This window comes from Lactuca sativa, chromosome 2, assembly GCF_002870075.4.
Source record: "Lactuca sativa cultivar Salinas chromosome 2, Lsat_Salinas_v11, whole genome shotgun sequence".
Classification (NCBI taxonomy): domain Eukaryota; kingdom Viridiplantae; phylum Streptophyta; class Magnoliopsida; order Asterales; family Asteraceae; genus Lactuca; species Lactuca sativa.
In genome coordinates, this window is record NC_056624.2 from 114,934,221 (window position 1) to 114,961,278 (window position 27,058).

The 27,058-nt window shown below is 33.9% G+C and overlaps 1 protein-coding gene and 1 long non-coding RNA gene across 3 annotated transcripts; one reads left to right on the forward strand and one right to left on the reverse strand.

The window, feature by feature from the left end:
- The first annotated feature begins 15,464 nt into the window (after nucleotides 1-15,464).
- Nucleotides 15,465-18,947, forward strand: LOC111893884 (uncharacterized). 2 transcript variants are annotated; one of them, XR_006188081.2, is made up of 2 exons: nucleotides 15,465-17,656; nucleotides 17,836-18,947. It is a non-coding gene; the product is annotated as an uncharacterized LOC111893884 (long non-coding RNA). The 2 variants fall into 2 exon arrangements; XR_002851023.3 differs by having other exon boundaries at nucleotides 18,459-18,947.
- A 5,321-nt stretch (nucleotides 18,948-24,268) lies between these two features.
- On the reverse strand, nucleotides 24,269-25,500 carry LOC111893866 (non-specific lipid transfer protein GPI-anchored 5). The gene is made up of 2 exons (XM_023889953.3): nucleotides 25,109-25,500; nucleotides 24,269-24,637 (listed from the first exon to the last, which is right to left on the reverse strand). Exons 1-2 carry the CDS (start codon nucleotides 25,443-25,445, stop codon nucleotides 24,465-24,467), a joined length of 510 nt encoding a protein of 169 aa, XP_023745721.1. The 5' UTR covers nucleotides 25,446-25,500; the 3' UTR covers nucleotides 24,269-24,464.
- Nucleotides 25,501-27,058: the final 1,558 nt, after the last annotated feature.

Sequence of the window (27,058 nt, forward strand, 5' to 3'; positions counted from 1 at the left end):
CTTAAAGCCACTCCAAAGTGAGAATTTGGCCTCCATCTTCGAGTTGGACACGACCCTAGCCTTGATTCTCTTGAAAATAAACATTTTGGGCATAGATGAAGAGTGTACGGCCGTACACCCCTCCGTATGGCCGCACACACACCCTCAAGACCGCACACCCACTTTGATGTTCATATTTGGCCTTAAACTTGCAAAAACACTAAGTATGGGACCTAGAACACTCCTTGGATGCTTGTAGAACCTTGGAAACACCTCAAAAACACCCCTCATCATGAGTGTACGGTCGTACACTCATGGACCGTACACCCATGACCGTACACACCCTTAGGGTGGCCATACACCTCCTTCACTCAATCACATAAGGTTTTAACACTTAGTTCAAGTGTTTCCAAGACCTTAGAGTGGTTTCCTATCATGTCTAGTTGTAAAACACACTAATTTGAATCATATATGTGTCATTACATATTAAATAGGGTCCAATTGTGTTCGAGGCTTCAGTAGTGTGACAACCCGAAATTTTCTATTCTATACAACCCTTCGCTTCAATAGAAGTCAGATCAACTCCTGCTAATTTTCAAGCTTTTGGAATAAGTTTGAGCATATTAGGATTAACACTTTAGGAGATATCGGGAGAGAGGATGCCCTAGAGTATTATGTGCATCTTAAAAGTTTCAAAACTCCAAGAGTTTGGAGTTTACGGCTCAAATGATATTTTTGGACCAAAAACCCCAAGGGGTATATATATGACCCTTAGCCATTTTTATTCATTTGTTCCACTTCCAATTAGAGAAAAACCCGATTCTCTCTCAAGGATCTTCAGACTTTCGTCCCAAATCGTAAGTGCTTCTATCTTAGAGTATAATAGGGCTTGTTATATGTCTATACATCAAGAAATCACAAGGAATCACCAAGATCAAAGAGTCTACGACCCAAGAACACCTTGGACCGTAAACCCTTCTTTAAGGGCCAAAAGTGTGCCCTAGTCCCTTCCTTCCCTTGTGAAACTAGTCTAGACTCATACCTTATTGTGTATGGGACTTAAAATCACAAAAATACCATGGTCCATATGAGATTACAGCCGCAATCACTAAGAGAAATGGTCTTAGGGCCGTAAACCCCTCAAATGAGGGAAATGGTACCCTAACTTCTTCCTTAGGCTCATACATCAAGTGGAAACACTTCTAAGGACTTATAAGGCTTCAAACCATAAAATTGATGGGTTTGAGCCATAAGAACTTTCCTACGTGCACATACAAACCCTAATGCTTGGATCTAGGTTTCTCTAATTGAACATGCAATGTATCCAAGACTTTGATTGATAGATCTAATGAAAAACATTCAAATCATAGCATATGAAAACAAATCTAAAGGATTACCTTAAGTTGCTTGCTTGAATCTTCTTGACCTTGGAGCTTAGAGTCACAATTGTCACTCCTCTAATGGCTTACAAACACCAACTAGCAAGAGGATGATAATAGAGAGAGATAGAAGGGTGAGAAATCGGCCAGGGTTTCTTCAAATGCAAGAGTGCAGATTTCCTCAACCCTATGGTTGTATTTATACTAGTGAGCCTCCTAGGGTTTCACCCTTAAAACCCTAATTGGATAACTTAGGCCCTAAGCAATCCAATATCCTTAATGATAAGCCTTGGACGATTTCTAGGCTCTTCCAAACCCTAAAATCGTTCACCCCTTATCCATAAGGAATCACTTCTCAAAATACAACTATCATACAATTGACAGTTTATGCCCTTTTATTCAATTAATCTCTTTAAGTCACCAAATTAATTCATAATTAATTTATGACTTATATTAATCAAATAACAATATTATTATTCCTTATATTATATTCATAATATATAAATAGTATTTCTTCTCTCATTATAAATCATCCTGTCAAGTTGCTATGGTGAAGGCAACCCAAAAGGACCATGCACAACTGGGTCAAATACTTGCCAAATATAGTTGCAGCCTTAGACACTATTCCAACAGTCTCCCACTTGGATAAGTCTAGTAACTATATATACAAGCATAATCCGATTAGTAATCGTACCTCTCAAAGACGTTGTCAAACTCTGATCTTATCAGTCTTGTCCTTTAGATAAGGGATCGTACAATCCTCTGTTAAGATATTATGCAGACAATTCTGTGGAACCAATTTTCCAGCAGTTGGTTTCTCGATCTCAGATTTATTTGACATAGAACTTAATTGAACACATCAATTTAGTTCTGACCGGGCCCGGCACATAAGTCAAATCAAATCATCGAGCGGCCGAGATATCGCTTTTACCCTCTTAGGATAAAAGTAACAGATAAACTTCGACTTATATGCATTTACTTATTCATTAATCAATTATACACAACAATGCGTTTTATAACATCAATTTACTGATGCGGTTTCGCATTATCAATGTACAACTAATTAACAAATAACAAACCATATATCTAGGTTTTAAGACCATATGATATTATCGTCTTGCGATCAACCTTTTCGTCAAATTCCATAAGGTGATTCCAGCAAGCGCGGGTTTGTTCAAATGCTCAAAACTAGTTTATAAGCACTCATGAACATTGCAGCAAACTTTTGCTATGTCTAACACCATTTAGACAATCTACACACCAATTCATGACAATCTTCATTCATACCTACTTCCAACATATGAACGATTATGGATTGTTTGAATAATTCGATTATTCTAAATAAATTTAATTATTCTGGAAGTCAAAACATGCAAAGTGAAACAATAGATAAACAATTAACATAAGACAGTAACTTTACTTATAAATAATACTCCTTTATTTAATCATCAAATGTTAATTACATTTATCTATTACAAGTTTCAAAAATTATCTAATCTAATCTAATATCATCTCTCAGTCCAATACTCCTAGCATGCTGCAAATGCTTAACCCTACTCAGTCCCTTCGTAAGCGGATCTGTTGGGTTATCTTCTGATGATATCCTCCTGACCACGAGGTGTCCTTCTTCTACTCGATGTCTAATGAAATGATATTTTCTGTCGATATGACAAGATCTGCCATGATCCCTTGGTTCCTTGGTCAAGGCAACCGCTCCTTCATTATCACAGAAAATTTCCATAGGCTCCTTTATGGCAGGCACAACTCCAAGATCACCAATGAAGTTCTTCAACCATATTGCCTCCTTCGACGCTTCGCTCACTGTAATGTACTCTGGTTCACACGTAGAGTCAGCTACGGTTTCATGCTTGGAACTCTTCCAAGTTACTGCTCCTCCATTAAGGGTAAACACCCAACCCGACTGTGAACGGAAGTTGTCCCTGTCGGTCTGGAAGCTGGCGTCACTATACCCTCGCACCTTTAAGTCATCACTCCCCCCGAGGAGTAAAAACCAATTCCTTGGTCCTCCGAAGGTACTTAAGGATATTCTTTACCGCAATCCAATGGGATCTGCCAGGGTTCCCTTGATATCTACTAACCATGCTCAAAGCAAAGGCTACATCAGGGCGAGTACAAGTCATAGCATACATAATTGAGCCAACTGCGGAAGCGTATGGTACTCGGCTCATTTCTGCTATTTCAGCTTCGGTACTCGAACTTTGAGTCTTACTCAACTTGGAATTACTTTGTATCGGTAATTCTCCCTTCTTCGAATTTTCCATACTAAAACGTTTTAGTACTTTATCTAAGTAAGTGTTTTGACTAAGTCCTATTAATCTCTTACTTCGTTCTCTCACTATCCTTATACCCAAGATATAGGAAGCCTCTCCGAGGTCCTTCATAGCGAAGCACTTCCCGAGCCAGGACTTAACCTCCTGCAGTTTCGGGATGTCATTTCCTATAAGTAGTATGTCATCGACATACAGAACGAGGAAGCTGAATATACTCCCACTGACTTTGAGATATACACATGATTCATCTTCACTTCGTACAAATCCAAACTCTTTGACTTTCTCATCGAAGCAAAGATTCCATCTGCGAGACGCTTGCTTAAGCCCATAAATGGACTTCTCAAGCTTACACACTCGATTTGGATGCTTCGGATTAACAAAACCCTCTGGATGATCCATGTAAACATCCTCAGCCAACTTCCCATTAAGGAAAGCAGTCTTGACATCCATTTTCCAAATCTCATAATCATGAAATGCGACAATAGCTAGCATCACTCTAATAGACTTTATCTTCGCAACTGGTGAGAAGGTCTCATCATAGTCAACTCCGGGAGTTTGAGTAAAGCCCTTTGCAACCAATCGCGCCTTATATGTGTGTACGTTTCCATCCACGTCGGTCTTCTTCTTGAAGATCCATTTGCACCCAACGGTCTTACGTCCGGGCACATTATCAACCAAATTCCAAACTTGGTTGTCATACATGGATTGGATCTCGCTGTCCATTGCCTCTTTCCATTTTGCAGACTCCGGGCCTGCCATGGCTTCCTTATAGCTATTAGCTTCATCTAGATTTATTAGTGTACCATCACTAATATACGTGTCCCCTTCAGTAGTAATATGAAAACCATAAAACTGGGGTTGAACTCTAACTCTTTCGAAACATCTAAGAGATAAGGACTCGTCAATTGGTTCAACCGGAGTTTCCTCCTCGGGTTGAGCGCCAGCGATATAGGTTCCTTCATCAATTGATTCTTGAATCTCTTCAAGCTCGATTTGCCTCCCACTGTCTCTTTGGCTTATGAGTTCTCGATCTCGGAAAACCCCTCTCCTCGCAACGAAAACAACATTGTCATTCGGTCTATAGAAGAGATATCCAAAGGATTTCTGCGGGTAGCCGATGAAAATACATCGCTCACTACGAGGTTCGAGCTTGTCGTGAGTATCTCGTCTTACGAAAGCCTTGCAACCCCAAATCTTGATATGTGCCAATGAGGGAGTTTTCCCTGTCCACATCTCGTGAGGTGTTTTGGCAACCTTCTTAGTAGGGACTCGGTTAAGGATATGGGCGGCAGTATCTAAGGCATACCCCCAGAATGAGATAGGTAGTGAAGCACGACTCATCATAAAACGAACCATGTCCAACAGGGTTCGATTATGCCTTTCTGCCACACCATTCAACAGCGGTGTCCTAGGTAGCGTCAATTGCGAAACTATTCTGCATTCTTTGAGATAGTTGTGGAATTCAAGACTTAGGTACTCTCCTCCTCGATCGGATCGAAGCATCTTGATTTTCCTGCCCAATTGATTCTCCACTTCATTTTTGAATTCTTTGAACTTTTCAAACGTTTCTGACTTTTGCTTGATTAAGTAAATATACCCATATCTACTATAGTCATCGGTAAAAGTCACATAGAAGCGGTTCCCATCCTTTGTGGTTGATCTAAAGGGTCCACATACATCGGTATGTATGAGGTCCAATAAACCCTCACCCCTTTCACATGTGCTAGTGAAGGGTGACTTGGTCATCTTTCCAAGTAAACAAGATTCGCATGTGTCATCTTCCTTAAGGTCGAATGACTCCAACACTCCATCCTTTTGGAGTTGGGCTATGCGCTTCTTGTTGACATGTCCAAGACGACAATGCCACAAGGATGCTCTATCCATACTACTAGAAGAATCCATGCATAAAACATCATTTCCTAGGTTATCTACAATCATAACAGTTTCATAAATTCCATTACATGGCATTGCTTCAAAATATAAGACACCATTTAGATAAGCATAAATTGAACCATTCTCATTATTAAAAGAAAATCTAAATCCTTTTCAAAACAAACCATGAAACAAAATGATGTTTCTTGCCATATCTGGCGAGTAGCAACAATTACTTAAATCTAAACTTAATCCATTACTATGCACTAAAGAATACACCCCAATCTTGGTCACAGGCAACGATCTTTTGTTCCCCATGATTAGATTTATTATTCCACGCTCCACATCCCTATTTCTTTTTAGTCCCTGCGAAAGACAGCTTGATCTTTCCTTCCCTGATGGCTTGCAGGTATTCTGGGCAACTTCTCTTCCAATGCCCTATTTTGTGGCAATGGTGGCACTCTGCCTCCTTTGGGTTAGGGTTGGGCTTAGCAGGATCAACTTTGGTCCCGCTAGAAGAGGAACCATCTCGGGACTTTCCCTTGAGGTAGCTCTTAGATGGAGCCTTCCTCTTCTTGTCCCTTCCCTGCCCAATAGCCAAAACAGGAGCAACAGGTGGATTGGGAGTTGGTGCAATAGACTTGTCCTTGAGGTTTCTCTCAGCAACCCTTAGGAGACCTTGGAGTTTGCTTAGGGTGACCTCCTCCTTATTCATGTGGTAGGTCATCCTAAATTGGTTGTAACACGGAGGAAAGGAATGAAGTACCATGTCGATAGCCAAATCTTCCCCAAAGTCGACATTCAACTTGCGAAGAAGATCGACATACCTTTGCATCTTTTGCAAGTGCACGGTTAGAGAATCTCCATGTCCCATTTTAGCAGAGATCATGTTAGTGAAGATCTCATAACGTTCCTGCCTCGCTTTTGATGGTATCTCTCCAATAAGTCTTGATGCATTTCGTACGCATACATGTCCTCATAGGACTTTTGGAATTCGGCGTTCATTGTGGCTATCATGATGCAATGAACCTTCGTCGCATCACGTTCATGAGTCTCAAAAGCAGTTATTTCATCCTGAGTAGCAACTTCTGGATTGATCTTCTCGAGCTTCTCGTCAAGGACATACTCCTTGTCCTTGTAGCGAGCAATCGTGCGAATGTATCTTATCCATTCGCTAAAGTTTGTTCCATCGAATGTTACTTTTTGGCAAAGGCTCATCAACGTGAATAAGCTAGCAGCAGCGTTGTTCGCGTTTGACATCTACAAAAGAAAGTACAAAGATTGATTAGAATTTGAATCCCTAATTATCACCCAATAAGAAAAATTAGGGCTAGGATCCAACACCATTATTTACATATTAGAAAAGGGATGCCGTAATCCAACATGCAAACAATTTGAAGATAAGTGAATGACGATTCACTAATTCTCCACCATGAAAATATAACCTTAAGTTCTAAATGTATTGAGAATTCCTAGATTTTCTTTGAGATTCATTGAACCTTTCAATGGCATGTTTAAATCTCTATATGCCCCTCTCGTTTCTGACTAGGATGTCGAGGATCACAAAGTGGGTATGAACAACCATACAAATCTACACTGTGCCTTCATTGTAACAATCACCTATTCGATGTGCCGGTAAACCACACACGCTCCACCGAACTATGATAAACAATGAATCACCCTTTGCCACCTATGCTTAGAACCAATTAGTGTGTCGGTAAGCCACACACGCTCCACTAACTTCTTAGCAAGGGTGTAAAGTGTAATTTCATGGGATTGCATCAATTCACTTTTCCTAGAGTAACTAGGATTGGAAATTTGAAAAGACATGTAGTTACTTTGTATTTAATATTATACTTTTAACGAGGAGATAGAGTTGCCCTATCCTACCCGTTCGGCTAACGACCCTCCACCGATCAAGCAAGCGGTGGGTGTGAGTGTACACCCATTAAGCGCCATTTTATAGGCAACAACCTTATACCCACCTTATAGACCGGCTTCGTGAATGAGGCCTACTAATGGTAAGACTAGCATTTTAATTATACATATATATTAAGCTTGTAATCATATAGTAGTATAGGGTTGAATTTTAAACTTGTAAAATTCTAGGGTTTGAAATTTAAATTGTCTAAATTAAACTTTTAATCACAAAACTTAAATTTCAAAACTTGAGGACAAGTTTTAAACTTATCAAAACATAAGGGATCAAATAACAATAATTTAAATTAATCATTTAATCTCATAATTATCTATATTTGATTTATTTAAATGTTTCTTGCAAAACAGTTTACCAATTTAATTAAAACAATCAATTAATATCATATAAGGAAATTATTATTCAATTAATTGGTAAATATCTTGAATTAGGTCAAGGATATACTCAAATATATGTAAAAATCGGATTTATATTGACCCATTAAGATAAAGGCAAGTTTCCAAAAGATAAACAGCAAAAAAAACCCGAAACTAGCTCCTTCTGACGCTCAAACTCGCCGAGTACCACAATGGACTCGGCGAGTTGAGGCCTACTCGCCGAGTCCACTATGGAACTCGCCGAGTTCATCAGGCAGGAGGACAAAAATCGAATTTTGCAATTAACAAGCAATCAACCAATGCATCAATTCAATAGAAACCAATCAAGGCTCTGATACCACTGATGGGTTTGAGCCATAAGAACTTTCCTATGTGCACATACAAACCCTAATGCTTGGATCTAGGTTTCTCTAATTGCACATGCAATGTATCCAAGACTTTGATTGATAGATCTAATGAAAAACATTCAAATCATAACATATGAAAATAGATATAAAGGATTACCTTAAGTTGCTTGCTTGAATCTTCTTCTCCTTGGAGCTTAGAGTCATAATTTTCACTCCTCTAATGGCTTACAAACACCAACTAGCAAGAGGATGATAATAGAGAGAGATAGAAGGGTGAGAAATCGGCCAGGGTTTCTTCAAATGAAAGAGTGCCGATTTCCTCAACCTTATGGGTGTATTTATACTAGTGAGCCTCCTAGGGTTTCACCCTTAAAACCCTAATTGGATAACTTAGGCCCTAAGCAATCCAATATCCTTAATGATAAGCCTTGGACGATTTCTAGGCTCTTCCAAACCCTAAAACCGTCCACCCCTTATCGATAAGGAATCACTGCTCAAAATACAACTATCATACAATTGACAGTTTATGCCCCTTTATTCAATTAATCTCTTTAAGTCACCAAATTAATTCATAATTAATTTATGAATTATATTAATCAAATAACAATATTATTATTCCTTATATTATACTCATAATATATAAATAATATTTTCTTCTCTCATTATAAATCATCTTGTCAAGTTGCTATGGTGAAGGCAACCCAAAAGGACCATGCACAACCAGGTCAAATACTTGCCAAATATAGTTGCAGCCTTAGACACTATTCCAACAAAAATGACCAAAGTATTAGGAGCTTATGGCTGTAAACTCAAGGGTTTACGACCGTAAACTCAATGGGTTATGGCCCTTGGGGAGTAAACTCAAGAAAGGGGTCCTTTGGAACCCTAAACTCAATAGCCTTGTCCTACAACACTTAGATGCACTCCTTAGCACTTATAACACTTATATAAAGTGTTTATCATGTCCTAGGATGTCTTAAAATTATCAATTAGTAGTTGAAAGACTAATTGGATACATATATGTATGATTATATGTTAGCTAGCATCCTTGTGTGTGTACAAGTCTTCAATTGACACTTAGCATCCTACGTCAGTCAATACGTTCAAACCCTCAACTTCAGGTGAGTTCATACCCCTTAATCAATGTTTTAAATGTTTTTAAATGCTTTTATGGGGGGGGGGGGGAATACAAGTTGAATCATGATAGTTATTATATCAATCACATGTGATTAATAACTAACATGCAAATGGATTTACTATATGTTAGCTGTTTTACCAAGCAGATTTCTTCAAATGTTTCATTAAACGTTTTTATATTTTTAAAAATCTTTATCAAACCACTTTATACACTGTACGTTTCTTTTCAAACTCTGTTACAAATGTATTTCAATCAATGGTTTTCTTTATACTTAAGCTGTTTATTCAAACAAAATACTTTCAAACCGTTTTATAAACTGACATAAAGTCGATCTTTTCTTAGATATTAATCTTTTTCAAAGGTTTTACAAAGCTCTTTTTATGCTTTTATATTATCAAATGTATGCCTGTATATGTATACTTATATAAGTAATTCCTAAAGGACTTAGGAAGGCTAACCCGCTTTATTTCCTTTTCCTCGTTGGGATGTGGTCTGGTAGAGTATCGGGTCCGAAGGTCGTTCAACTATTAGTTATATATCATGTATACATATATAGACATAAAAGTACCATCAGTCAGTTCAGTACCTTTGGCTAGCAAAGGTATACCTTCATTATACTTGTACCTTACTAGTAACTATTATAGGTATAGTTAGGAGATATTACTTACCATTCCAAGTACAAGGAATACACCAGAGTCAGTTCATTCATGATTCTATACTAAATGATATATGAAAGGATACACTTACTTGGATACACTTACATGGATACCTTTACATAGATACCTTGTTAAAAGCATGTCTGTATAGGTATAGTTATATAAGTAATGTTTAAAGGACTTAGGAAGGCTAACCCACTTTATTTCCTTTTCATCATTAGGATGTGGTCTGGTAGGGTATCGGGTATCCGTCCGAAGGTCGTTTAAATCTTTAGTTATATATCATGTGTACATATACGGACATAATAGTTCTGAACAGTCAGTACCTTTGGGTAGCAAAGGTATACGTTCATATATCCCTAGTAAACTATTATAGGTGTAGTTTGGGCTTATATATGATCTGGTAATAAATATGGATTTCGACCTAACGATTCGTTGCGGAAGTCACCTTTAGTTCCAAATGTAGAATAGGGACTACCAATCATATTATTACTTACAGCGGGTCTCGTGAGAAGACTACCTACTTACTAGACAGGACTAACCATTCTGGCACCTAACTGTTAGCAAGAGAGGTAATGAACATCTACGGATGCCTACGGTTAATACTTATATTAGGGTACCTTTACGGGACTAACCATTCCTACGCCCTCCTGTTAGCTATAGAGGAAAATGAACATCTATGGACGTCCAAGGTTATTACTATTTCGGCATTCGCGATGTCGGGTTGATCCTAATACAAAAGGATAAACACTTACATGGCTATATTTTTCCTATTACTTTTATTTTGTGATACATTCACATAAACGATGATGTAGACTATATATATTGTTAATAGTAGTCATACAAGGGAAAAACCATCTTTGTTACTTTCAAAACAAGTCTAGTCTTGGTAGAAGACTACTCGTTATACTAATAGAAATCGTAGGGATTTGCTAGGGTATTCAAACGCTTTCAACCACTTAGAAACATTTTCATACTCATACGAACTTTCTTTCAAAACAATTTAAGTCTTTCATTACAAGTTTTACAAATCTAAGACACACTAATACTTATGAATTCAGCAGCATTTTGGCTGATACTCGCTTTCAAAATAACTTGTATTCTCAGGTCACAAATAGATAGGTACGACGACCAGGTTTTGTGAAGACGGAGCAGTTCAGACTCGTCTTTTATTTTGATTTTTCATTATGTTGTCTTTTACTATGAAAGAAAACACTTGTAACTAAAATTATACTATTAATGAAATGAATGATGTTGTTGCTTGTTTACTACTTTGCATTGTTGTGATACATTACATGACGTCTTCCACCCCAGAACGTTTCCGCCGTTCCGGTTTTGGGGTGTGACAAGTAGAAACTCAACATCCATACCGATCTTACATTCAAATCCTACGTCAAAACGGTGAGTTCATACCCCTATGTTTTTATGAGTTTTTCATGTTTTCAGGGGGGAATACAAGTAAAAGTACAAGGAAACTTGTGCTCAAAATATATTTTGTTTAAGATAATTATATTTTCAATGTGCTTTTAACATGGAAAACAGTTTTTACCAAATGATTAGGAAATCAACTCATAGAAATATTTTCAAAACTAGGGTAACAAACTTATAAATCATGTAATAAAATATATTATTTTATAAGGGATTCATGTTAATCATAAAAGGATTTTATATATTATTACTTGTAAATTTGTTAGTCTAAGTTGAAGACATGTCCTTGGTAACACTCCACCAGAATCCGAGTGTAGGACTAGCACTTGTGACCAGAATCTCTTGTAGGGAGAGCGTGACTGTTGTGTATAGATCTATAAGAGACTGATTATCCTGCACCTGAACTGCTAGCTACAGTTAGGCAGCCATGCTTGGGGTGACAAAGTCATAAAGGATATTGGCCCCGTTGCATGCCATATCAAGTTAATGTATGGTTATAAAACTCGCAACCTAGATAACAAAGATTTACTTTGTAATAATGAATCAAGTGAACTAACCTCAAAGTAATAACCGGTTTGATTACTAGAGGGTGTTAGTAATACCTTCAGGATTTAGTTCACCACGTATTTATTAGTTTTATTTATATAATAAGGCTAGTATACTTCAAGTAACCAGGGTTTCTGTTTAAAAAGGAAAACTATGTTTATCGATATAGGTATGGCAGATACCTGTACACCTCAGTTTAGAGCGGATAACCAACCATCAACTTGTAGGAAAATATAGGATTTTCCCAGGATAACTTGGCTTTTCATAAACGTACTTTTTTTTACATGCAACTAACAAACCTTTATTATTAATTCCATGATTCCTTAGTTTATGCATCCAGGTTACGTATGAAGAATATCCGATAGACTATGGAATGTTTGGTTTCCACCTCATTCCCTGTTCCTTGTTTGGTTGTGGGTTTAGGGCAGATCCACACAATTAATTGTCTGTCCGATGTTGGTTTATACATAACTAGTATGAACTAAGGAGTCATAGAAGGAATTGGTTAATCATACTTTTCATAAGAACATAAGGGATTATCTTGAGGATTAATAGCATCAGATCAATACTAGATAACATTTTAAGTACCTAGTGAATACTTCAGGATTATGTACATGAGAACCCGACAACTAGAGGAAGGTGTGGTCTCCGCTTCTTTTCCAGTTCCTTGTTTGGTTGTGGGCTTGGGGCAGAACCACACAATCGACTGTTTGTTCGATTTGGATTGTATATGATTTATATACACTAAGTGCTCGCAAGATGAACTAGCAGAAATCATTTTTACCTAACTTTTTCTATATCAATATATGTAAGGTTTTAAGGTTTTCTGGAGAAAAATAACGTACCTTTCGAAGGAAAAAAGATCGGTTTTTCCAAAATAAAATGTTTATGAACTCACCAGCTTTATGTTGATATTCTTTCAAAACCTACTTGTATTCTCAGGACATTAGTAGGCAGGTATGCGCACCGGGTTCAAGAAGATGGAGCATAGCAGCTTCGAGTGTTTACTTGTTATTTGCTTTTGGTGTCGATCATGTATAATTCAAATGAAATGTAAACACTATACTATTAATACAATGGTTGTGGTTGCTTTGGTTACTATTATTCAATTGTTGTGATACTACATATGATGTCCTCCACCCCCGAATGTTTCCGCTGTTTCGGTTTGGGGGTGTGACATATAACCACGCCCATAGTTTTCTTATACATTTCAATGCACACAATTACAAACATGTAAAACACATCAAATCAATAAGGGTCATTTTAGTCATTCAATGGTCTGGTTATATTCTATGATAATTTTTACAACATCTATTGATGGGTATGTACTACCTTAAAATATTGAAAACTATCGTGAAAATGGCCTCAAAAGATCAAGATGCTTATCTGAAACTGATTTGACCAATTCAATACCATTTTTCAAAACCTTCCCTTCCTCTATTGCACAATTTGTGAAATCAGAAAGTGCCAATTTATATTCATGAATATGAGATGAATATAAATTGGGATAACCTTTTTAGGGCTAACATAACATCCATGCTTCGTCTTTGTACCTTGCTTATTATAGTTGATTACCTTAATTATAATTATTGAACATCACATTATAAATTTTAAAAACACACAATAAAGGTCCAAACACCCCTTACTTTTTCTTACCCAATAAGAAAGCTATATAAAAGATAACATTAAAGCAAGGCATAGTTGATGGTAAACATATACTCCATAAAGAAGACATTGAAAGCAAACCAAAAGAAGAAACTTTATACAAATATAAAAGGATGTTAGAAAAAGTTGAAGTCAATTAGTTTGATCCATTTCTACTGGTTTTTTTGTTAAGAGCAAGCTGCTCGCCAGGTACTTTGCAACCACTTCTTGAAGGACCTGTTTCATATGTTGAATAGACTACATCAGACTGGATACAATATAATAAAGTATTAACTAATAAAAGCTTGTTATATCTAATAATTATATGAACAACAATATGTTGGAAAATCAGCCATTTAAATCCTTCAATCCTTGAGGTATCACATCACACACCATCAAGTTCAAAAAAAACACAACTAAATCCTATTAATTTGCTCAAATTGTCACTTTCATAGAAATAAGGAAAACAGTAAAATGGACTAACCATTTTCTGTTGTGGAACTATGGAATCCAGTGGGAAGCACTGGTATCAGTTGTACGTGTTGCTGGCGTATGCTGTGTGCGCCATCGGTAGAGTCGATTTTGGGTTTGAGAGCCATGGCACATTGTGCGACACATCTGACACAGATTTCTCGGCCACCCTCTCCTCTACTTCACTCCCTCGCCACCGCTTATGTCCGGCCCTGCTTAGCAAAGCCATAAGAAGGAGAGTAAGAACTTCGATGAAAACCCACAAACGACAGCCATGGCGATGCAGTGGTTTCCCTCTGTCATTATCGGAAACCCAAGGGACGACCTTTGATAAAAATGAATTCTAGTGAGAAGTGGAGAACGATCCTAATGGAAATTAGAGTAGAAGTAGAAGAAGCAGTTGATATATGGAGTAACGAGGAAAAATAGAGTGAGCGGTCATGGCGGTGAAAGCTTTTTCGGGTGTAACTGAGAAAAAGAATCTAGAGGGGTGGAATAAAAAAGAACAGATGATAGACGGTAATTATAGTTGAGTAACCCATGTAATATAACCCATGAACAGTACCCTGGTCAGGTACTGTTCTAAGAGTTGTACATTTTTAATATATATATATATATATATATATATATATATATATATATATATATATATATATATATATATATATATATATATCTTTACTATCTTATAAAAGAAATCTAACTATTTCTATAAATAGATTGAATATAATAATATTATTTTTTTAAGACGTCCAAACTATTAAGCTTGAAGTACAACCCATTTATAATATAATAATATTAAAACTTTAACCCTATCCTTTATCCCCTAAAAATCTCGTATCACATTAATAGAAGATTTCATTTGCAAATTGAACCCGTCAATCTCAACACTTCAGCCATTTGAAGCGGTCAATGTCAACAATTTATAGAGGATCTCTTCTCTCACATTGGTAACAAGCCATCTCATAATATCTATCTTCATAATCCCTTCAAAGTAAGAAATATACACACACTCTCTCGAAGAACCCTAACCAGTAACCAAGACAATATAACCACCACCACCACCACAACCGCTCTGCCTCCTTTCGCCTTCAACCAACCACTATCACGACTACCGTCCTTCCTCTCACCCACAACATGAACTTTCTTTTGGAACATAACATTTTTCTTTAAAAAAATATCGTTGAAAGAAGCTATTTGTCTCCGCCGCTGTGCGCGGGTAACGGCTAGTATATATATATATATATATATATATATATATATATATATATATATATATATATATATATATATATATATATATATATATATACCTTAATAAGCATTTAGCAAGTTTTGCTAAATTTTAAGAGGTACAAATCTTTACTGCACTTTATACAATTAGTTTATGCATTGAACTTTTAATGAGTCAACAAAAATGAGAAAGTAAAGGCTAAGACAGATGTTTGAACCGGTATTCCTTAATCTCAGCCCTTTGAATCGGTCAAACACACATATTTGATCACATCTTCAATTTTTTACTTATGGTTTGACTGAGACTCGCATGTATTTGACCAAGCCCCACCTATCTATTTCCTCTCTATCCTTATCTTGACCCGTTCTTTCGCTTTCATTCGCCCAACATGTAGTTTAAAACACCGAACATTGGAGAATCGCTATTTGAAACACCACCATCGCACCACTCACGACTGCTGATCCCTTTGTCGCACTTCTGAAAAACCTAGAACCAACAATGCTTAATGCCACCATCACCAACTAACCACCATCTCAGAACCCACATTGACTTCAACCACTATCACAGAAAAACCCCACCACCATCGTAGGCACCAATCCCTCTTTCTCTGTCTCTATCGCGGTCTTCATTTTTGTATTAATGAAGATAAGATTGATATGCAGGTGACAATGGAAGGAGATGTGTTTATGGTGGTGTTGTAATTTTTAATTTTTTTTGTTGGTACCTCTACCATTGCCTCACCACCGCCACCACCACCACCACCATTGAAAACCCACCATTAGTTTTGATTTTGTTTAGCCTTCAAAAACGCGTTTGTTACTTACCCATGTCTTCTTTGTTTAAAACCCTAATATGCCCACACCCCACCGCCAATTGCCAAATATGCCTCATCCAAATGCTCTCCAGTTCCATGGCCATCAGCCACAATCGAAACCCTGGAACCCATCTCATGAAACCATTTCGAGTTTTCATCTGGCATTTAAGACAAACCACTGAATACCAAACTCTCATTATTCTCGACCCCTATCTCCTTTATTCGGCATCATCTCCTTCTATATTTTACAATGATGTTATCCTCCAATCCCACATATCAGATCACACTTCACCACCATCACCATTACTCTAAAACCCTAGATTTCATATGTCATTGCCACCATCGCCGCCCTCATCTACGGTCAACACCAGAATCGTTGTGCTACCGTCCCCACCATACGTGAGCACCATCAGACACATCTCTCCAAGAACCATAAAAACCCTGAATTTGAACTTCTTCACCGTTGCCACCACATACGTACCACCAAACATCAGCCACATCAAACTAAGCTCTATTTAATGCTTCTCTCTCTCTCTCTCTCTCTCTCTCTGTATTGTTGTTACAGAGAAATATATTTTCCAAATCAAAGGTGATTTCCCTTCATTTCATTATTTTTGTTATTTTGTAACTTTTCTTGCAGATCAGTTTAAACAAAACTACATAGGTTGGTCATAGGTTTCTTGAAAGGGATGAGTTAACTTTAATACCTCTGATTTAAGTTTCTAACCATTTGCAGTCAAATAGATTCATTTCATGCATAGGTGACAGTTGATTCATTGACCATCGGTTTATTCTTTTTTACTTCTCAGATTTTGTTCTTAGATATATTTTTGATTCTAATTTAAAAATTTTATTTGTTCAATGGATTTGTGTATGCTAGGGTTTTGTTGAGTGATGGTAGCCACCTACAAAAGGTTAATTTCTTATTTGTCTTCATATCTTATTTTTGTTCACATTCTATTCTTATTTCATATGTATTTACTTGATAAATAGTATATGGATGTTTTATTATCCATGATTAAATTTGAACTTGTACACCACAGGTCTTAAGCTACAAAGTTAAAGTCATTAATTTCCTTAAATTTGTATATAAGCTAATATTCCAAATGTGAGTTTGTCCATTAAATTAGAACTGAAATCTACTATTTGTGGGTTTTCATGACTATCTGAACAGAGGTATCTGTTCATATCATAAATTGAATTGAGAATGAATTTATTAACATATATGTTGGCTATAGTGGATCAATGTTTAAGTAATTGGGTGATTAATGACATTTTTCCCCTGGAAGGTGTAAGATATGTGTTTATTTTAGATGCTCGGTTAAAACTCTTTGTGTTTTGTAGGAGTGGTGAATTTGGTAACAAAAATTTGTGTCCTGTAAGCTCTCATCATTAGTTGGTGTCGTTTATGATGCATATTGAAAAGAAGTATTTTTTGTTGCTTAATGACCTTTCTGCCCCTATATGGTCTTGATGACCTTTCTGGAACTTATATGCAATAATTCAGTTTGGGATGGGTTTATGCAAGTACCAAGTATGATCATGTAAGTTCTCTCACCAATGTATGTTTTGTTTTTAAGTGAATAAACCATGTGAATGAGTACAAATGACTATCTATGATTGTCTAATCAAGTAATATCTACTAATTAGAATGCAAAAAAGTCTATAGACACACAGGAAAAGATAAGTAATGTTTGTCTTATGTTTTTATATCACGCAACAGGTCCGTTACAAGTGAAATATGACATATCAGGCAGGCAAACAGGTCCCTGAATTGTTAAATTTAACGACTCAATTGTTGTATTAATTTTAAAATGACTATTTTAACATTAGACCAAAACTGCAAAAAGCAGTTACCATATAGACCAATTATATAAAATTCTATTATTTTTTTTAATCAAGAGTTATAACTTTTCAATATAACTACATAGATGTCCCCTATTCATTTTGATGTTTACAATGTTTAGTCCAAATTTAAAACCATTTTAACATCATTAACTGTTAACCTTCCTATTTTCGAGTATTGAGGCTCAAAGATTGCAACAGAAAATCACAATTTTATATAGAAAAAACAATCATTGATCCTTTTGAATCATTAAAGCCATCCTGGAATTTTAACTTTTGAATTCCTGGTTGCAACAAGCTATAATCGTGATATTGATTAATTTTTTCATGTTTTTAAATGAGATGGATGTTATAACCAAATAGTGAACGTCAAAGATAATCTATTAGTGATTTCTTTTATGCTGATTTTATGGTCTTTTTATATGCATAACCAAGTATAACAACCATGTTTTCAAGTAAAGTAGACATTAGTTATTTGAGGGAGAATTTGTCCAATTCCAGGTAGAGTGGATTGGAGATTAATAGCAACACCAAAAGAAAAGGGCAAAATTGTCCAATTCATGGGAAAGACAACATGGGGGGCATATTAGTTGCTTTTGGGAGAAGTTGTACAACAAGGCTAAATCCAAGATCCAAAATAACCTCTTCGGTATTCAAAAACACCAACAACAGAGGCAAACTTGTCTAGCCATGTATCAACCAGCAAGAGCAAAATCATCCAAAAATATATTCAAGCCTATCAAGTCAGAGCCCATCTTTATATAACCACTTTAGTTGTGTAATATTAGAAGTTGGATTGTCAAATTTATATCTACCCACCTTACAAAAAAAATTCTTTTAGGTGACATATTCACATGAATCTATAAGGATTGTAGGCTTATTAATTCCATTACTATTTAAGATAATTTTGTTATAGACCCATCTATACATACTAAATATGTAATAATTTATCTTATTTTTGAAAAAATATATTTGTTTAATTTTAATGTATTTAATTTTTGGTTGCTTTCATTTTTAAAAATGAGATAAATGGTTAGTTATTATTATTTTAATATATATGCAATGTTAGGACAATAAAGTATATGGTGTGTGGATTTCATAATAAATATTAGTTTTCAAAACTATCAACTTAAAAATGGTTATGTTTGATTTTATAAAAATGGTCCGTGCGTGCAAGACATAAAGAAATGGTCCCCATGTAATAAATTGTAACAGACCGACTTAAAACTTGTGATTGTTGTTTGAGTATTTAGTTTTTAATACAATTGAACATTACTAATTAAATAGTTAACAAAAGTTTAAAAAAAATTCAAATATTAAAAATTTTTTTATATTATTTTCAATAACAGAATCAATGATAATTTTATTAAACTTAATACTAATTAAAAAATCAAATTTTCAAGTATTCAAAAATTACATTAAAATTTTCAAAGTTTCAAATATTTTAGAAAAATTTTCATATTTTCAAATACTTATTTTCTTAAGATATTTTAAAATTTTATAATAATTTATTGTCTTTGATTAATCACCACGTAAATCGATTAATCTCTTAACTTCGGTCTATTATCGAGCTACCGTCGGGTGTTTTTACAATCTTTAAATTATCTAATTTGTTATTACAAACTTATAAACGAGTGGGATAAGTTCTTATCGTTGTGATCACATCATAAGATATAACAAAATCCAAACTAGACTGAACTAGATAGTTTCCTTAAAAACAAGGTTGGACCGATGTAATTGAACCGATAAAAAACATTTGAACCGATTTATTGGGCTTTGATATTTAGATTTCATTTAGCACTTAAAGAAAAAATCCATTTCCAAAGAAAATTTAACAACTCGATCGACCAAGTTAATCAGAGTGTAATCAACTTAAAGATCAACACACATCACTGTCAAATGTAAGAAAATTATTGGTTTTATATATATATATATATATATATATATATATATATATATATATATATATATATATATATATATATATATATATATATCTATTATCTATTATCTACTATCTATTAACCTTATAAAAATTTACCATTTTTAGGACAAAAAGCATTGAAATAATTATATTATATGAATTTTGCGTAAAAAACTAATAACCTCTAGAAACTAATTTCTGAAAGAAATTATTCGCACCCGTCGCTTAGCGCGGATAAACGGCTAGTATATATATATATATATATATATATATATATATATATATATATATATATATATATATATATATATATATATATATATATATATATATATATAATAAAGATGTTTGATTGTTAATAAAACTACGTAATATATAATGACATACATTAAAGTAGAACAATGCATTATGTATTTTAACACACCAAAAGAAACAAATAAACACTTAACTTACTATAGAAGAAGACGTTAATGATTCCAATAAAAATATATATATGTATTTTAATTTGGTTCCTATTATAGACACACCAACATATACCACCATCATACTGTTAATCTTATTTTTAGGTTATTATTGTCATATAATTATCATTGCATTACTTTTTAAATCATCATTACCATATAAGTATCGTTTGACTCATTTTTATTATTACTTTATTATAACCTAATCAATAAATCCTTATTATTTAGTAATTATATTTTTATTACTAACTTTATTAATATTAATTTTTTAAATTTATTTTATATTAAGATAAAACCAACAATAATATTTTTTTATAATATAATAATATAAATAATATTATAAAAAAATAAAATTCCAAATAAATTTTCATCAACCTAATATCAATGATAGTATTAATAAGATTATAAGAAAAATAAACTATGAACAAAACTTCATCATTTTATTTTTTTAAAATATTACATAACAAAGTTCCAAGATAAAAATAAACAACAACTAATCATCTATAGTCATAAATTAAATACATATATATTTTTGAAATAAACGCTACTTATATATAGTTTGTCATTCGGTTGCGGACGAGTATTTGTGGTGGATCCATAACGTCGAAATAGAAGGCATCAGATACTCTACTTCTAACTATATCACTACATAGCAATGTTTTAAAAACCGGTTTTTTAGTTGAACCGGTATGGTGACCGGTTCCCGGTTTAACCGGTTCGACCGCCGGGTGAACTGGTTTCTATATTTTTCATGTTTTTTTCTATTTTCCTACACATACATACATATAAAAATTATGAATTTGATGTTTACAAGTTCAAATATTAAAAATACACATAAAAATAAGTTGTAGATGAATCCAAATACATTAAAATAACACTTAACCATAGGTTTTAGTGTTTTATATCAATCCATATACGTCAAAAAGAAAATAAAGTATAATACCGAAACGAAATATAGTTTTTGATGAATACAAACACATCAAAAGAATCTATAACATTTATCATATGTTTTTTGTAGAGAAAACTAAATCGATTTGAAAAAAATCACCAAAGTTTATAATGTAAATGATTTTTTTTCATGTGTTTTTATTCTGTTTAACCGGTTCAACCGGTTTATTTTGACCGGTTCAACCTGTTTTTTCTAAAAACCGGCCGGTTCAATACGGTTCAGAAATCAATGTAAAACCGGTGATAGTTGAACCGCTCCCTCTCTTGGTTCCCGGTCCAACCGGTTCGACCGGCCGGTTCAAACCGGTTTTTAAAACACTGCCACATAGTGATTCGTGTATACATGTGCAAATGTAAGTTCATGATGATTTTGAAACTTTTTAAGACCTCTCCATAGAGGGAAAATTGTTATACAACCTACTATGGTCAAAAATTGGATGATTACACCAAACCAGTAGTTGGCTATCACAAATTGTTACTTCTTAAAAGGGTAAACAAAAAATTGTTTTAAAAGTACTTATTAGATATCCAAACATTTTTTTTAATTTATTAGCTTTTCAAGAAGTCATTAAAAAAATTTAGATTAACACCTAAACACCCTCTTAGTAGTCTATTGCGCTCAATTTGGATATCCTTTTTAAATAGGTTTTGTCGCTTTGCCGACACCCCTAATGCTTTGTGTTTAGGTGGTTATGGTTATTTATGGTAATCATGGCTTGAATGATTAGCCAATACCAATAAATTGTTTAAATTCTTCTTGGTTGTCTATTCTATTCTAACAACGTGTTTTCATTTATATAAGTAGAATGTTAAAATCTTTTTATATTTAAAAAGAGAATTGGTGATAAGTCTCTTACTTCTTTTTGGGAGGACATATGGTAGGGTGACTCTTCTTTGATAAGTATATATTTCAGTTATGTCGAAAATGAGTCAGATGACTTAGTTTCATCTCGGGAGCTGAGGGAAGGGAGTGAAAGTTGCCAATGGATTGACCTCAGGGCCTTTTTGGTAACATTTTTATCTTCTATTGTCTCTGTTCGGCTCTTGTGACTTCTATGTTTGTTTCTACGAGATTTTATTGATACAAATATTATAGTCATGATTGAAGTCTGACATATTGGGATCGTCTAGTGCCTATTAATGTCAATATCACTTCTTGGCGTTTGACTTTAAATAATGTTTATATTAAAAATAATATTGCTAGTAGAAGATGGATATTCCAATGGTTTTATGTCTGGCGTGCGATGTTGGTTTGGAATATGTTTTCTATATGGAGTTGACTAAAAAGACATCCTGTTTTTCCATTTAGACATCCTATTTGATTATTAAGATATTTTTATTAGTTGAAATTTCGTTGTTTTCCGAAAAAGTTGATTATAGATAATTGATTATAGGTTGACTTTTTATAAAAGTAATAACAGAGTGTCTAAGGGGTGTCTCATTAGCAATACCCTTTCTATATTTTTTTGGATGTTCGATATTTTGTTGCGGATCTCTAGACTTAGGGATGATTATAGTGGCTAGGTTATATAAATATATATTTTTTAGAATAAAAAAATTAGAAGAAAAAAAATGACTCTAGAGAGAAAATGACAAATAAGAGAGAATATAAATTATTAAATAGTTCTGAAATTTGAAAAGTCTATCTTTTATCTTTTATATGTTGGTGTGTAGGAAAAATAGATTGGTATCTGAAAACTAAAAATAATATCATTTTATAAGCGGTGTTATACATGGGTTTTTTAGAAATACTTTTTTGTTTGGTAGAACTAAGGACGAGCAAAAACCGAATCGAAAACCGAAAAACCAAAAAAACCGATATAACCGAAACTGAAAAACCGAACCCAAAGCAATAACCGACGATTTAGGTTTGAATTTTACAAAAACCGAAAAATGGGTTGGTTCGGTTTTGATGTATAAAATCGCCTATAAAAACGGAACCGACTCACATATATTATTTATTATGTTTTAAACTTTTAGTTTTAGACTTTATATTTATTTTCAACAAACTCTTAATATTGTTAAACTTTGATCTTTTGAACATTTTTATGTTTTTAGAATACTAGAATCCGTATTCTTTATTTTAATATATTTAAAATAAATACAATACTATTTATTGCAATGTACTTTCAGTAGGTTTGAACCAAAAAACTATAAAAAAAAAATAGGAGCTCATAAACCCACGGTTTAAAACCGAAAACCAATAAACCCAATATGGAAAACCGAAAAACCGAACCATGCAAAAACCGAACCTATATGGGTTTAGAAACCAAAAAACCGACTTTCTATGGTTTGGTTTGGTTTTAGCAAAAAAAACGATCCGAACCGACCCATGCTCATCCCTATGTAGAAGTAACTCTAAAAGACAATTGTTTGATAGGATTATTACCCAAACTTTCTTGTGGTTAACAATAGAATAGAAGTCCTTCGTTCAAATTAATTGGGTGAGATAACTGCAAAATCCCAAAGTTGCTATTTCTTTGATGTAATCATTTTCTGTAAGGCTCTTGATAGCTTAATAAAAGATGTTCTAAAAAATAGAATTAGGTAAAACATTTAAATAAAAAGAGCGGTCCATTCAGTTATCCAAGCTAGCTTGAACGGGATCCTATGGTACTCAAAATATAAAGTTAAATGATGTGACATGTTAATGGTCAATGGTTGGGTCCTATTATGTTTTATAGTACATGTATATTCCAACCGACGACTCGGATTTATTTGTTTGCTGCATATGTTAAGCCCCAAACACAAAAGGTTAGAATGAACGTGCTATGTTATACTATAATAATTTATTTAACCAAATAATTAATATCAATTTGAAATAAAGAAAGATTTACATAGAAGAGGATCCAAACTGTAAATGATCCATTTGGCTTGATTGGTGATAAAGTTTCTTGCCGGTTAATTTGATTCATAAGGTATTAAATGATTGAGGATCGTTCGATTCTTGGTTTCCAAGAGAACCAACACCAAATAAATATAGTATAATCTTGTATTTATTAGAAACATACAAAATTCCAATCATGAAAAGAATGAGTACATTACATCACAAAACATATAAAATCTCCAACTCAAAGAATACAACATACCATATGGTTCAACTCAAGATTATGCAAAATAGGATGATGAAAAAGCAAAAATCAAAGCTAAGAGCAAGCTGCCGTCTCGCACACTTCAGAGCACGATAGTGTATGTTGCAACAAGTAACGAAAATAAAATTGGAATTAATGTCAATTGCATAACAGTTGCATCTGATGAACCGTTATCCGTTGATGGGACGGTATTCGATCCACGACCTGAACCCGAAGGGTTGTTAGGTGTTGATGGAGAGCTTCCTGGCGATGCAGCTGATTGGTTTCAAAACAATGTTCAAGAATTAGTAACAGAACATATACTTCCTTGGTGCAATTTTTCGAAGAGCCAAAATGATGAAAAGTAAAATAACTAATTTAGATGATTTCAACATATTTTCTCCATATTACTTTTATACTTTTTATTGAAATTTAAAAAATTTCATGAAGGAAAAAGAAGCAAGCCAAGGCCAATGATTAGGGCCGGTCCTGAAAAATGAAATTTTCATAAAGACTCAGGACGAACAAGAAAAAAAAAAGGCCCTTATCATTATTATAATTTTGTATTTTTAAATAAAAATATATAATAAAAAAATTGGGTCTTATGCAGCTGCCAATTTTGTCCCCCCTTTAAGCCCCCTATGCCGATGATTATTACTAGTAAAAGATATGGTCATATAAAAACGAAACCAATTAAATACCATCAAAACAAATATTGAATGTTTTAAGTTGGAAAAAGGATATTACCATTGCATTGGCTAGTTGGAGGTGTTTGGACATCGCATGCTTTAGGCAACTCAAGAGCTTGTGTTTGATTAATGTTAAGACCCAAGGACGAGCCCCCACCGTTTAGAACTTCACACAAGCATTGTGGCTGCGACTTGACCACACTAGCCAGTTGGGTGCAACACCCTGAAGACGGGGTTGATGAGTTGCCAGTAATGTAGTTAAGGCATGGGGACATGCTGATGATCACGTTTGTGCACCCTGAAGTTGATTGAGCCATTCCACGACCACATAACACAACCATTGAGATTGCTAAGATCATTGACTTCAATATGACAAGTGTTTGATTTTGTGCCATTTGAGAGATTGTTTGAAACAAATTATGTTTGAAATTGTTAGTGGTTTGATTGAGAAGGGTGAGTTACTTTGGATATATTTATAGGGAAAAGGTGGAGAAGAAAAGTCAAAGTCGATTTTTGGATTAAGAGGGTGGCATATAGGTTACCAACTACACTCCTAATCGACAGCACAACGGTACAACCCACCTTGGTATCCATGTTTTTAAACATTTTATATTTTTTAAGATGTTTTTTAATATAATATACGTTTTATTAACAAAAATTTACGTTTATTACTTAGTATCTCTGAAGCCTTTTGAGTCGAGGATTATAATTTCCATTAAATACAAGCAAAATCCTCTGGAGCAAAAGAAACAAACGATATGCTTACATAAAAAGTAGTATTGACAAGTCACGACAAAAAATGAAGGAATAATAGTTAGTTAATTTGGTGAACTAACAACCTAACTCTTTTGTATATTAATGCCTCCATCGATTTCTTGGAAATTTATGCACTTCTCTTGAAAACACGTCATAATATAACTGGCACCGAAAAAACAATTCAATGTTTAATAATTTATAAACCTAATTCAAACTAATTCGATAGTTAGATCTTACTAACGATGACCAATTACAAGTTTAGTGATACATTTCTATGTGGTTTTTCAAGTTTAAAATCTTTCATTTATATGTCATGAAAGTGATAAAAAAATAAATAAATAAATAAAATAAAGAAAAACTAAACCGCAAAATTGGTTATTATAGTTTCAATAAAACCGTAATTATGGTTCAAAAACTTTTCCACTTACACAATTAATCTAAATATGATATGTTACATGTTTTATTTTCGTGTTGTTGGTGCTTATGTGTTTTGTCACTAGCTTTATGTGGCTAGTACTGTTATTTTCTCTATTATTTCTTTTTTTTAATATTAATCTATTGGCCGTTTTCAAAAAAAAAATTTGAAAAAACAAAAAAAAAACTAATATACCATTTTACTTTCTTTTTCAATTCTTAATATGTATTTTAATATTAATTTCAATTAAAAATAAAGATAAAACCTCTCTGAAAGAAGAAGAAAAAAAAAACATACATACCAAAAGAGGAAGAAAAAATAACATACATACTTTTCCATCATCTTCTACCTTCCAACTCAACTTTCTTTTCTGAAATTAAAATACCTCACTGAAAAGAAAAAAAAAACATACATACACAATCAAACATATTTCCCCGTTCTATTTAGAGACGATAATTAATGTTAGAAAATTGTTTTTAACCGATTTAAAAATAGCTTTTCTTCATTTTTAAACATGAAATCCGAACTCTAACCCATTATTAAAATTAATGAATGGTTATATGTTTGTGTTTTCATCTTTGATGTCTTCGTTTTCATATATTATACATCCAAAAAGGATATAAAATAAATGATAAATGATTTTATAAAGTTAAGGTGTTAGAAGAACTAAATACAAGAGTTTAACGGTTGAGAGAAAGAAAAAAAAAAATTCAAGGACCTTATTACAAATAAGAAGGAAATTTTTGGTAGGAAGGTAAGAAATTTTTTTATATAAAATGAAATGAATCATTAGATGATTCAAAAGTAAGATGATTCACAAGAAAAATTCCGAAAAAA

Excerpts from the sequence above, each read along its gene's own strand:
- LOC111893866 (XM_023889953.3), bottom strand. The coding sequence starts at position 25,445 with ATGGCACAAAATCAAACACTTGTCATATTGAAGTCAATGATCTTAGCA. Across the intron at positions 24,638-25,108 it reads TCCAACTAGCCAATGCAATG|CTGCATCGCCAGGAAGCTCT; the intron begins GTAATATCCTTT and ends GAAACCAATCAG.